General features: G+C 37.4%; 2 protein-coding genes across 11 annotated transcripts; both read right to left on the bottom strand.

Annotated features, from left to right (window-relative positions):
* Positions 1-630: 630 nt before the first annotated feature.
* LOC127412400 (uncharacterized) lies at positions 631-9264 on the bottom strand. Of its 10 annotated transcripts, none has more exons than XM_051651483.1 (8): positions 9181-9241; positions 8823-8889; positions 6616-8608; positions 6343-6506; positions 6034-6254; positions 5374-5503; positions 3040-3140; positions 2256-2950 (listed from the first exon to the last, which is right to left on the bottom strand). In XM_051651483.1, exons 3-8 carry the CDS (start codon positions 6728-6730, stop codon positions 2812-2814), a joined length of 870 nt encoding a protein of 289 aa, XP_051507443.1. In that variant the 5' UTR covers positions 6731-8608; positions 8823-8889; positions 9181-9241; the 3' UTR covers positions 2256-2811. The 10 variants fall into 10 exon arrangements, with proteins under 10 accessions (XP_051512102.1, XP_051509860.1, XP_051510575.1 ...); XM_051652278.1 differs by having other exon boundaries at positions 6616-7434; positions 8823-8898; positions 9181-9226; XM_051653900.1 differs by lacking the exon at positions 6616-8608 and having other exon boundaries at positions 636-2950; positions 9181-9246.
* Positions 9265-10367: 1103 nt separating this feature from the next.
* On the bottom strand, positions 10368-13395 carry LOC127440131 (uncharacterized). Its single transcript, XM_051696554.1, has 7 exons — positions 12985-13395; positions 12717-12891; positions 12467-12630; positions 12168-12388; positions 11755-11884; positions 11298-11398; positions 10368-11200 (listed from the first exon to the last, which is right to left on the bottom strand). The coding sequence occupies exons 1-7, from the start codon at positions 13393-13395 to the stop codon at positions 11035-11037; spliced, it is 1368 nt and encodes a 455-aa protein (XP_051552514.1). The 3' UTR covers positions 10368-11034.

The raw sequence follows: 13395 nt of genomic DNA, 5'->3' as shown, positions 1-13395 counted from the left end.
TACTACATGCAAATATTGAACAATTAATAGACAATTAATGAAAGACAGAATGCACTCTTCTAACAGACGAGAGCATATCACAAAGGAATTCAGCTCCAGTCATAGAAATGTCACATCCTGAAACGGGTTGAAATTGCTTTTGCTCAGATTCACTCGAACCCAAGAGATGCAAGGTACGAGAGCATTAGTTGTGTACTTTGCACTACTTTCTCCCTTGAATTGGCAATGATTAACCAATTGTCTATATATGTCAGGATTTTCAGTCCTGCTAGGTGTAACGGGTCTAATCCTAATGAACCGCCCTTCTTTGGAAATAGGAAAAAACAGGAACAAAACACTTGTTGACATTGGTCCAGGGGATCTACTTGAATTGCTCCTTTCTCTAAGAAAGAGGAAATTTCCTCTTCCAGAAAATGAGTTGAGCTCTCTTTTATCGCAGGAGTTTCAAGGAAAACTGAAGCCTGTAGCTGTGCGTTATTGTTTGAATTACCCAGTAAGGGGCAGACACAGCGTGCCAGGCTTGTATGTGCTCTGTGAGCATTGCCCCCTGTGGTCAGCCTGATCTCACAGGGAAATCGGAAAGAGTAAACCAACTTTTCTTTCATCAAAATCGGTATACATTGACTGAAATTTTGAAACACTGCCCCCAGTGGCCAAAGCGGTAAGTGTTGTAGGGCAAATGGGCACATGTGAGCTCCATTTATGTCCAGGAGAGGTCACCAAAAGCTGGTAGCGAAGCAAGTTGCTTTCAGCTTTACAGGATATTATACAATGAAGAGAAAAGCATATAATTATAGATTCTATCCAAAAACCCAAACCCAAACCATACCTTAACCATTACTGGAGTAAAAAATGTAATGTTAGAGGGAAAAGTGAAACCTCCGAATCATGCTCGTCATTTATTGTTCAAACGTGGTTACTGCCTGGCTTTGAACCCTAGTCTACCACACAGCTGATACAACATGCTGCCAATCATGCCAGGTGAAAAGGTAAACACATTAAAACCACTGCAAACATGTCTGATAAGAATGCTGTATGTCAGCATGTCAGCATACAGTCGCCGATCCTAGGGTACCGAAACTATCGGAAACATCATGCCGACTTCACATGCGATCATGTTGTTGTGGTAGGGAATTGCATTGGGCTGCAACAGTGTGCTCATTTGTGATACTATGATGCCATCTAGTGGACAACTGCTGAGAATTCTTTATTTTCAGAAGTTGATTTATTTGATTCTCTTGACTTTTTTTTTTTTTTTTCAAACACACACTGGCCGAAGCCTTTATTGGGAGTGTGAGAATAGTGTTGTGCAAACAGTGTAGTGGCCTGCTTGTACACTTAACACTGAGTCTCTCTCCAGTGTGAAAACTCTTTAAACAGAACGCTGTGAGGCGAGACTTGTTCTGGGCAGCACTTGATCTGGTGCTGTGTTGCAAGAGAACCGAGGATGGGAAACCATTGGTTGGTAGGGGGGACTGATCCCACAAACTGAGATTTTCCTCCTTTTGGGAGTAAGGTTGGGGAAATCTGAACTCACGCCCAAAGTGCTGGCAGTCGAGAATCTGGACATAGAGCCCTCCGAGTCGGAGCATCATGCAGGCTGTTTTCTTCTGGAGTCAGAAGGGGTGGGGTTGGGGGGTTTCTTAGCCATGGAGGCAGCAAAGAGCATTTTCCCCCAGGTCTTGGGAAGGGGATTGGGCTGCCGCTGTTGTGGTATGCTCCTATGTAGTCAGGGCCTGTGTGGCCCATACAGTGGGCACCCGGTAAAGCACAGATTTCCTGGGAAGGTACAATTTAAAAGCCTCACCCTCCTCCTTTTTATCGTTGCACCACTGCTGCATGAGTGTGATGGCCGAACAAAAAAAGAGCCTGTCCCAGTTTGACTGGGGTTCCTGTAGAGCACCTGTTCTCACTATCAGGCAGACCTGAGATATAACTTACCATACATCGAATGCCCGATCACCCCTAGACTTTAACCTAGATTTTGGAACAACTAAAAGGCTTTGATCGACAGACCTAAGAGCTCTCACTGTGTGGCAATCTATCAGCAGGTCAGAGAGGTATGAAGGTGCTAAACCGTTTCGAGACTTAAAAACCAATAAGAGCGCTTTAAAATCAATTCTATAGCAAACAGGTAGCCAATGTAAAGACCGTAGAATAGGGGTAATATGCTCACACTTTCGAGCCCCTGTTAAAACTCTAGCAGCTGCATTTTGAATAAAAGCATGGATCACCCTTTCAAAGTTCTCAAAAGAGAGAAAAGGCTTCATTTTCACCAAGGCTCGCAATTGATATAAACTAGCTTTTACAACCTGATTAACTTGTCTATCCAGTTTTAGTGCACTGTCCAAAAGGACTCCCAGATTTTTCATGTATAAGATAATTTGTCATTGTTCATATGTTACAAGGTATACAAATATGGAGTTTGTCATTGCTGAACCAAACAGTAACCATTTTTACTCTATTGTAAATTCAGCTGTAAAACTGAGCCAGTGAAATAATTTGTAGCCAATAGTTAAAATAATGCTACACAATAGTTTAAAAAAAAAAAAAAAAGATAAAATGCTGCTCACAAAGTCACCAAAATTAAACGCTTTAATGCTTTTGAAAAAAAAATAAAAAATCTCCCAAGGGAGCCTGTGGACCTACCTAGGAAATAAGGTGACACTTTCAGAATTCTATAGGTTGCTTATGCCCCAATAATAATACAAGTTAAGAAATGCCCCTGCTGTCATCAACTTAAATTTTTCATTTTCTTTTACATCAATGATGCAGAATCAAAGATTGTAGTGAATCCAGACAGGACAAAAATCAAATCTGAGGAACTGAGCTAAATAACTTTCTCAGACTCTGCCTGGAGTTCCATCCTCTCTCCTTGCCAAACCTAAACACACTCTCAAAGAGATCGGGGAATAACTCCATCAGGTTGATGCCCTCTGCATCCTGTAGACTATAGAGAGAGAAAAAGACACATTAAAAAAAAGCATGATCTGACGCACAAAATTATTGTGTAAATACTTTATGATACATGCTACTTACTAATGCTCATACAAGTTGCGAACAAAACGCAGAAGGCCCAGTGTGTTCTCAGGATAGGCTTTCTTCTTTCCATCCAATTTCTGTATGAGCTCCAATGGCAACTGATAAAGGAAATGTTTTAACACTGAATGCTGAGGTTATAATGTCCTAAACCAGGGGTCTTCAACAGAGGGTCTGCGGTAGTGCCACAGGGGCCAGGGGCTCCACAAAGTATTGTTTGCTCTACCACTGGCACTCATAATAATCCTTCACTCGAATGCGAGCAATAGCAAAAAAGATTAGTATGTTTTTTAAGATTAGTTTAGTTTTTTAGTTTTAAAGTCCATGGTACATATACATTTTAAAGTATCTCGCACCTGCATGCCAAATCTTTCTCTTGCAGTAATCCTTCCTCATAGTCGCGCATTCTGTTTCATTTAGTTATGAACTGAATGGAAAGCCAAATACTGTTTAATATTAAAATATTGGAGCAGGTCGCCCCCTTATGGGTGCTGCCATGTTGACAGCACATGACACTGTTTCATGCAACTGACTGAGTTTACTACCACTAATAATTAGGTGTCAACAAATGAATGTCTTTTATGTGTTTTGAGTAACTCATTAAACCAATGATAAAGCACCTCGTTCATGACCGAAATCATGCTAATTATACTTTATTAAAATCTGTGTGTCTACTAAAAGACTTCAGCAGTGTTAAAGCAACATAAGCATTTTACCCACAATGACAACAAAGCATATCATTTTGTGATCTGCTGTGCATGACTATCAAGGTATACAACAAAAGACGACATTATTAGCCTAAAAGTAATTACAAGTTTTAATTTACGTCCTGATATCATTGTAATGCCATTAGTCACATTTACTCTTAATTCATCCAGCCTCTTTCTCTCCTTTTTAAATGAGATTACCAAAGTAAACGAGCAACATTCCTCCTCCACTCCTTCAATCAGTCAAAAGAGATGCCTGTCCCTTATCCTCGCTCGTTCAGGAAGCGAATGAGGAAATGGGGTGTGCTCATTCAGTGGGTCAAACCAATGATATGCTCCTTTACAGCCTGCACTCCAATGCTATTGGCTCATACTTTAGTCAGTCTTTACAGCATCTTAAAACAAGTGCAGCATTGCAGCTGCCGTTTATACAATACTTCGGTGCTGTTTGCAAAGTCACAGATTTTTAGGGGGGCTGAGAGGAATTTTAGGGAATCTGAGGCCCTCCTTAATAGGATCTAACAACGCCTATGACTAAAAGTAACAAAACAGAACATAAACAAGCTAGGGCTGTCAATTGATTACAATTTGTAATCAAATTAATTACAGGACATGCTGATTAATCGAATTAATCGCAATTAATTGCATACATCATTATTGCTGAGAAAGGCCACCAAATAAAGGTAATTCATATAAAAATTCATAAAAAATTGAAATATTTATAAATATAATATATAGCGCCAATAATAAATATATAATATGGATTGAAATTCAGTTTTTAAATTATTTACATTATTTGGGCAGATGAATAAAGCATTGATTAGACAATATAAAAAGTGGCTTTTATATTGTTTTTTTATTTTCACAATATTGATCAAGCCTACAACTGACAACAATCTGTTTTGCACTGAGCTTATCAATGTGTCCAGTTCTCGCAGTATGTGGTCTTGCGTTCCGTCTGCACTATTTTTAATTGTCGCACTATGTACATGTAGGTGCCTCAGACGGATTCGTTTGGAGCGTCTCACTGGTATTCAGCATCATAAATGCCACATTTTTAGGATTCTTTGTCAAGTTAAAGTAGTGGAAACTTTTTAAATCTGTTCACACCACAAACGGCATTTTCGCTTGGTGTTGGTAGTGTGTGTACTATGAAGTCGCTAGTGGGCGTTCCTACTTATGTCTATGTTTTTGGAAGGGGTATGGTATAGTGATTAACTAGGAAAATAATAAATTACACTCCACGGCAAAAAGGTTGCAGACTCCTGCTGTATGTCATTCAATGATTAATGGCTTTGCAATGTAAATATCATATATTATGTACAAACATAAGTATGGTACCATCTACATGTTATTATAGGCATAAAAATCAACACTCAATTTTATAAAATATGTAACTGGGGTCCCTGATCCGTACATTTACCCACCAATGGGTCCTAGGACTGAAAATGGTTGGAGACCCCTGTCCTACACATATGAATCAAATGTGCATAGTAAAGGGTGATTTTCCTAAATTAAAAAACCAAAGCTACAGAAGAAAAACAAATAATAAAACTCATATGTGGATTTTGCTGAGGGAATACAAACATGTTATACTTGAACATGTCTGTATTGAGGTTAGACTCACTTTAGTTTTCCATGCAGAAAAGGTTTTCTCCTCTGTGTATTTTTTAATGGCATGAAGGAGCTCCTCATCAGCATTACGACAGTTCTCAACCTCCTTCTGGTTCCCCATTTTTTTTAAGTACTCCACTCTCCTGAGAAGGTTTTACAAACAATATGCGGTTACACTGTTCATTATTAAAAAATAAAAGTGTGTGTATTAGGGCAATACTAATCAAAAATAAATAAAATGTTTTTTTTTATTTTTGTATAAATTTTTTTTAATAGACATCTTGCAGATTCTGCAAGTACTCCACTCTCCTGAGAAGATTTTACAAACATTATACGGTTACATTGTTCATTATTAAAAAAATAAAAATGTGTGTGTTAGGGCAAAAACAAAAAAAAAAGGATTTTTTTATTATTTTATTTTTTAATAGACATCTTGCAGATTCTGCAAGGGGTATGTAAACTTATGAACAGAACTGTACGTTATGTAAATGAGAGGCACAAAAAAGCACAGATTAAGAATTACCCAACGAAACTCTCTGTGAACTACTGCTGTGATTATAAAATGAATGCTGTGATTTTAAGAATCAGTATTAGATCATTGAAACTAATATAGCAATTAATTGAAAAATCAGTGTTATTATGCAGTCTTAATTATTAGAGTGGCATACTATACCTCTCATCAGACCAAAAGAATGGGTGTGCAAGGGTCTGCTCCACGGTTGGTCTCTCCTGTAGATTTTCATTGATCATCCACTCCACAAGATCCTTCGCCACCTCATCATCCAGGTGCTCCAGTGAATAATTTCCTTGTAGAATGTTGACTTCACAAAATGGATCTTTGCCAAAAGGATGGTGCCCTCTAGAGAGAATATAGTACACCAACATCCCAGCAACCTTAAAACCAGTTGCCATGTAAGCATTAGAATGAATTCAGAATTTTCAGTGAGTACATAAAGTTAACTGATTAATATTAAAAACCCACCTGAATGTCCGATCTCCTCTTGTATCCTCTATTGCCCTCGACATCTATGACCTCCTTTGCTTTCCAGCATTTAGTTCCAGCATTGGTTGTTCGTAAAGTAGTTTGGCCAAGGTTCAGCTGACGACTTATGCCAAAATCAGCCAATCTAGCATTTCCAGTTATGTCTGTAGATTGGGATTGGGGATTGAGATTGGGGATTAAGACCCTTAATATAACTGAGTTCCAATACATGCAGTAACATAACGTCTTGCAGTAACTAAGTTAAGTTCCTACCAATCAGAACATTCTGGGGTTTGATATCCCGGTGGAGCACTTTGGTTTCCTGGCTGTGTATAACCTTTAAGCTGCAGAGCACTCCCTTCACAAGTTTCTTCAGAACATCTGCCATTTTAGCATTGTCAGCTGGTAAGTGCCCTTCGATGTATTCTTCCAGTGTGTACTCACACAGCTGAAGGACAAGGTATCCAAAACTGTCATCTTCTGCAAAGTCCACATATCGCACAATGGAGGGACTATCAAGTTGTGGAAGTCATAAATATACCTCCTCATTTTTTAGTAATTTGTAATTAGACTTAATCATCCGTTTCACAGCTACTTCTAAGCCATCATCCCTCAGACCAAGAAAAACTTCTGTTCCGTCACTTCCTTTAGCAATCTTAAAATCATCACTGAGTACAAGAGTAAGATTTCCAAGTCTGTAGGTTTCACTAGCATCAATGTTAGCAAGCTTCTCAAGTTTGGGCCTCCAACGATGGCTGATTTGATGCCACCTTCTTGGCACTGTTGGGCTCTCAACAGGATCTGTGAGTGGCTGTGCACATGAATTTGACTCTTTGATGTGAGGCATTGCATTTCCTGGAAATGACTGCTTCTCTTCATCTTGATGCTCACCTTCTTGTGTCTCTTTGTAGATTTCTTTCTTATACTTTCTTTTCTTTTTTCCCCTGCTTTTTGAATAAGCAGCAAGCTCTTCACAATAATAATCTGCTACACCTGTACCTGGTAGTTCATGCCTGAGTGATCTGCTCAGTTTGAGTAGTTTGTCTTTTGTCTCATCATCCATCCTTTTATCTGCAGCATTTATTAGTGTTTCTGTGAAAGAAAGCAAACTGGAGACAAGTTCTTGAAGGCAAGAAGTCAACATTGCACTGCCACTTAAAAGCACTTGTGGTGTGAGTGGTATTAGACCTTTGTACAATATCTCAAGGACAGGATAGTTTATGTGCTCACTTATCTGAGATGTTTTTTGTATCATGTTGTTCAGTATTTTTAGCATCAAAAAGCAGAATATTTGGTTTTCTTTTGACTTGTCCAGTTCAGGCAGTTCTGACAAGTGATGGACACCATTCATTAGAACTTGTATAAGCTCACTGAACACCTTAGGAGAAATTCCTTTGACAACACTTAAAACTCCATTTAGGCAGTTCAGTATGATCAGGCTATGTTTCTTAGGTATTCTTGGAAAGCGCTTACTGAGTCCACTAATGTGCTCTCTGAGGCTGTAGGTTCCTGTAATCAGTGTAGCAGATAGCCATTTGATAGCACTCTTTTGATACTTATTTGCATATGGGCCAGTGACACCAAAGTACATTTCAAAAAGAATCACATGAACAAAAGGGTGTTCTTTAAGGAAATGTTCCCTGTAGATTTTGAAAACCTTTCCCTGCTCTTGTTTTGTTACAGCACAAAAAAAAGAGAAAAATATCTGCACTTTCTCAAAATTTTCACTCTGTAAAGATAATCGATGAATCATACTCTCCACTTTTTTATCAAGTTCTGGATTGCACCCATAATTAATTTCTGGTGAAGCTCCAGCCTCTACTAGTGCTTTCACAATGTCTTCACGGTCACGATCAACAGCAAATTGCAATGGAGTTAAAAAGTGTAATGCATTTCCATCTGGGTCAGCTTTTGCTCCAAGAATCTTTTTCACAATGCTCAATGGAACTTCTTTTTTAGTAGCGTAGTGTAGAGGTGCTAGTCCATTTGTTGATGTGATGTTAGGATCAACAGACTCTTCAAGCAGATAAGAACAGATTTCTTCATTCTTACATATAACTGCAGCTGCCAATGGGGTAACATCATCATTCAAGGCTTCAGAAGGATACCGTCCATTGATATCCCTGCCTTTGATTAATTCGCAAAATTTCTCTAAGTCATTGTTTGTGATGCTTTGTATTACAGGATCTGTTTTTCTAGGCACTTGTGGAAGAGTACATGTTAATTGGATCTGGAATGCCATGGATCTTCAAATATTCAAGGGAATCTGTTGAGAGATGCTTTTCATTACTTTGTTGCTTTTTCTTTTTTTTTTTTTTTTTTGTAATATTGAACACAAGCGTAAACAGTACATTCACATACTGAAGCTACATGTTTAAAGCGTGCAAGTTTGTCACAAGATACTGGCTCACCCTGGAATACAGAGCAAAATGTCTTCATATGATACTTTGAAATGTGCTAGTGAGGTACTCAACCCTTACCTTCTATATGGTCACTGTAACATGGCCATCCCTGCATCGACTTATGGGAAGTTATCAGTTCCGAGTTCTGTTTGTGCTGAGATAAATTAAGCCCAAGTCACTACAATTCAACTTGTGTCCTGGATTGAGCATTAAAACCAGCTGCACAGCAACACATTATATGTCATAACACACATACACAAAATAGATATTTGGCTGTCAATAAGTCATAAACACTTCCTTAAGGTGTCAGTATTAAAGTGATCTGTTTCTGTTATTTGTGTCCCCAAAAAAGTCTTCAGTGCAGTAGCTTCTGATAGGCTATACAAAAGTAAAAACAACACAAAACATAAATGAATAATACTTACTTAATACTTACTTTTTAAAGAGTGTATGGTGTTACAAAAACATTCCGAGGGCTACACGATTGTGAAGAAATCGAAACTAAGACTTACAGTACATCCTCTTCCTATAACAACCGACTGTACACGTCAGCTCTACAGAATGAAGGAGTCAATGGGCAGGCCCAGTTCCAGATCAAAATCGCTGAGGGTGCTTCTGAAAATAATATTGGGGGTGCTCTGTATAAAGTGGGGACAAAATGTAATTAATTCATTAATAAATGTATTTATTTATAGATGAAATCATGTTTAATGCTACCAAAACAACTTAATGCTTAATCCACGAATTAGGCTACACTTTTGGGAATGTTTTTTTATCGATTAAAGCTACGTTTTCTCGGCGCATGAATGTAGCAAGCGATGTCGGAAGATGTTATCCGCAACTACTTATCTAGTTTTTGCGCTTCATTAATTGTTAAGGGTTCGATTTGGCTTTGGAAAACTGATCATAAACCAGCAGTTATGTGCTGCGTTAACGAGGAGCAGAAAAATGCATTCTCATGTCATACCCAATTTTGTTTTTTGATGAAGGATTTTGACTCAATATCGTTGACTTTCAAAGTAGGATACTTTGTAACAAATAAATATAGAATTGTGAAATGTATGTAATATAATACATATCAGTTATATATACAAGGCGGTGTGTGAAAAAAGCTCGGAGGATCATCAGAGACTCCAGCCACCCGAGCTATGTTGATCGGAACTGCACCCAAGAATTTCACACACCATTGCACTTGTGTATATGGCTGTGTGACAATAAAGTGATTTGATTTGATTTGATTTTGACATATACAGTATATATTATTGAATGCCTGGTATTGTTTCATTTTTAGGTTAATCTTTGTTTATTTCTGCTTTTGGCTGAAATGTTTGTATAATTGCCATACTGTAGCTGCAGTTATTCTAATAATAAAACAAATAAAAATAAAAAAAATAAAAAATATGGGATGTGTACCTCCGCATCAGAAATGTTAAGAAGTGCTAAGAACCTAACCATGAATAATAATGTCAAATGAAACATGAATCATGCACCAAACAATTAAACATTAAACAGTGAACAGTGAAGTGTATAAGCACATTTATTTTATTGTAGATGAGTGTTTCGCAAAATCCAGTGGACATAAACAATTTATGAAAAATGTAAGAATATACAGTAGATGTCGGAAATATTCTTACAATAATTTAAGCTATAACTGCATTGTGATTATGAAGTTGTAAATAAAGTTAAAAAAAATTCTGCTGTTTTGAAATATTAAAACAATTATTTATTTCTTCCACCAATACAAAACAGATTATTTGTAAATAAAACCCCCTTCTCCGAGGCTATAACCCTCAATTTGAAAATACCATAAAAAATATAATCACTGTATTATCTACAATATTATCTACAATTTTTGTAATAATCATTGACATTGGTCATTTTCAGAAAACTGAATATATATATATATATATATATCAATTAATTATTACAAGGTAGGCCTGCATGGAAAATGAGTAATGGCTTATAGAATAACAGAACCAACAGATACCACAGTACCATGATTTCCAAACTTACTGTGATCAGGTTGACATACTTTGGGGTTAGTAACAATAAATAAATAATGGTTCTTCGCATGGCTGTAAACTTAGGACTGGGTAGTAATAGTTCAAGAATCAGCCATTGAAAATAAAAAAATTAAAAATTGTACTGAAAGTTCAGCAGTAAAATAAAAATAAAATAAACAAATATAGGCCTATATATTCCAGAAATAATAAAAATAAATACATATTTTACAGATATTTTACAGGCACCTTTTCATGAGAATGACCCATACATGAGGCAGAATCAACGTTCATACTGAATCCAGACAAGAGAAAAAGTAAATCTGAGGAACTAAGCTGAAGAACTTTTTCAGACTCGCCCTGGAGTTCCATCCACTCTCCCTGGCAAACCTGAACACACTGCCAAAGAGATCAGGGAATAACACCATCAGGTTGATCTTCTCTGCATCCTCTAGACTATAGAAAGTGAAAAAAGACACCACAAAAAAAACAGGATCTCACACAAAATATCACAAAATCATTGTGCAAATATTTCATGTTACATGTTACTTACTAATGCTCGTGCAGGTTGCGTACAAATCGCAGCAGACCCAGTGTGTTTTCAGGATAGGGTTTCTTCTTACCATCCAGATTCTGGACAAGCTCAGATGGCAACTGACAACAGAAATGTTTTTATACCGAATACTGAAGAAGAGGCATACAGTAAAAAATAAAAAAAAAGGTTCCAAGTAATAGATGATTTTTCACAACACAGAAGCTGGCCATTAACTAGATTAGGTGAATTCATAACAAGGAAAATCATGAAAACTGATTTTTGAAATTGGTGATATTTTCATTTCTTTAGGTTGCCCTTCTATGTCTCATAAAACAGAAAAATATCATTTTCAGTTGCCAGTAAGCATTGCTGAACATATCCATGAGCAAATAATATAAAAAATATGATATACAGTATTAATCTGTATTTCTTTATAGAGTGCTTTTGAACATGTCTGTATTGAGGTTAGACTCACTTTAGTTTTCCATTCAGAAAAGGTTTTCCCCTTTGTGTATTTTTCAATGGCATAAAGGAGCTCCTCGTCAGCATTACGACAGTTCTCAGCCTCAGTCTGATTTCCCAATTTTTTCAGGTACTCCAGTCTCCTGAGAAGATTTCAGAAACACAATACCCCTTATAATCTATTCAGAAGACATGAATGAGTATCAACGATGCTTCTATCTATCTATCTATCTATCTATCTATCTATCTATCTATCTATCTATCTATCTATCTGTCTGTCTGTCTGTCTGTCTGTCTGTCTGTCTATCTATCTTATTGCAGTGTTGTAAATGTTTGAGAGACTTGTATCACTTGCAGATTTTAATAATGAGATGTTCATAAGTTTGGACCAATAATTGGCACTATCAAATCTGTGACATATTATACCTCTCATCGTTCCAGAAAAAGGGGTGTGCAAGGGTCTGCTCCACAGTTGGTCTCTCCTTTGGATTTTCATTGATCATCCACTCCACAAGATCCTTCGCCACCTCATCATCCAGGTGCTCCAGTGAATAATTTCCTTGTAGAATGTTGACTTCACAAAATGGATCTTTGCCAAATGGATGGTGCCCTCTAGAGAGAATATAGTACACCAACATCCCAGCAACCTTAAAACAGATTGCTGTAATACCATTAGTTCAGAATTCTCACAATTTAAGATCAATAGATCAACACTGAGAACCCACCTGAATGTCAGAACTCCTCTTGTACCCACTGTTGTTCTCCTCATCTATGATTTCCTTTGCCTTCCAGAATCTAGTTCCAGCTATGCCTGTTTGTAAAGTGGTTTGGCTTAGGTTGAGTCGACGACTTATGCCAAAATCAGCCAATCTAGCTTTTCCATTTATGTCTGAGAAATGGAGAAAGACCACAGTTATTTTGGGTTCTAATATATTGAATTAACATAGTGTTACATGTTCAAGATTTAACTCCTACCATTCAGAACATTCTGGGATTTGATATCCTGGTGGAGCACTTTGGTATTTTGGCTGTGTAAAACCTGTAAGCTGCAGAGCACTTCCTTCACAAGTTTCTTCAAAACATCAGCCGTCTCAGCAATGTCATCTGGCAAGTGTTCTTGAATATATTCCTCTAATGTGTACTCACAAAGCTGAAGGACAAGGTATCCAAAATTGTCATCCTCTGCAAAGTCCACATATCGCACAATGGAGGGACTATCAAGTTGTGGAAGTCATAAAAATACCTCCTCATTTTTTAAGACTTGGTAATTAGACTTAATCATTCGTTTCACAGCTACTTCTAAGCCATCATCCCTCAGACCAAGAAAAACTTGTGTTCCATCACTTCCTTTAGCAATCTGAAATTCAGCACTGAGAACAAGAGTAAGACCTCCTAGTCTATAGGTTTTGCTATCATCAATTTTAGTAAGTTTCTCAGAATGTTCCCTCCAGCGATGACTAATTGGATCCCACTCTCTTGGTGGTGGATTCTCAACAGGCAGTTCGAATGGTTGCACACTTGAATATATCTCCTCGATGGGAGTTATTACATCTTGCAGCTCCCCTTCTTGTGACTCCATCTCTTGCATAATTTTTCTTCTTCTTCTTCTTCTTCTTCTTCTTCTTTTTCCTGCTTGTTGAATGAGCAGCAGCAT

This window comes from Myxocyprinus asiaticus, chromosome 1 (genome assembly GCF_019703515.2).
Source record: "Myxocyprinus asiaticus isolate MX2 ecotype Aquarium Trade chromosome 1, UBuf_Myxa_2, whole genome shotgun sequence".
NCBI classification, from domain to species: domain Eukaryota; kingdom Metazoa; phylum Chordata; class Actinopteri; order Cypriniformes; family Catostomidae; genus Myxocyprinus; species Myxocyprinus asiaticus.
This window is presented reverse-complemented; position numbering and strand designations above follow the sequence as displayed.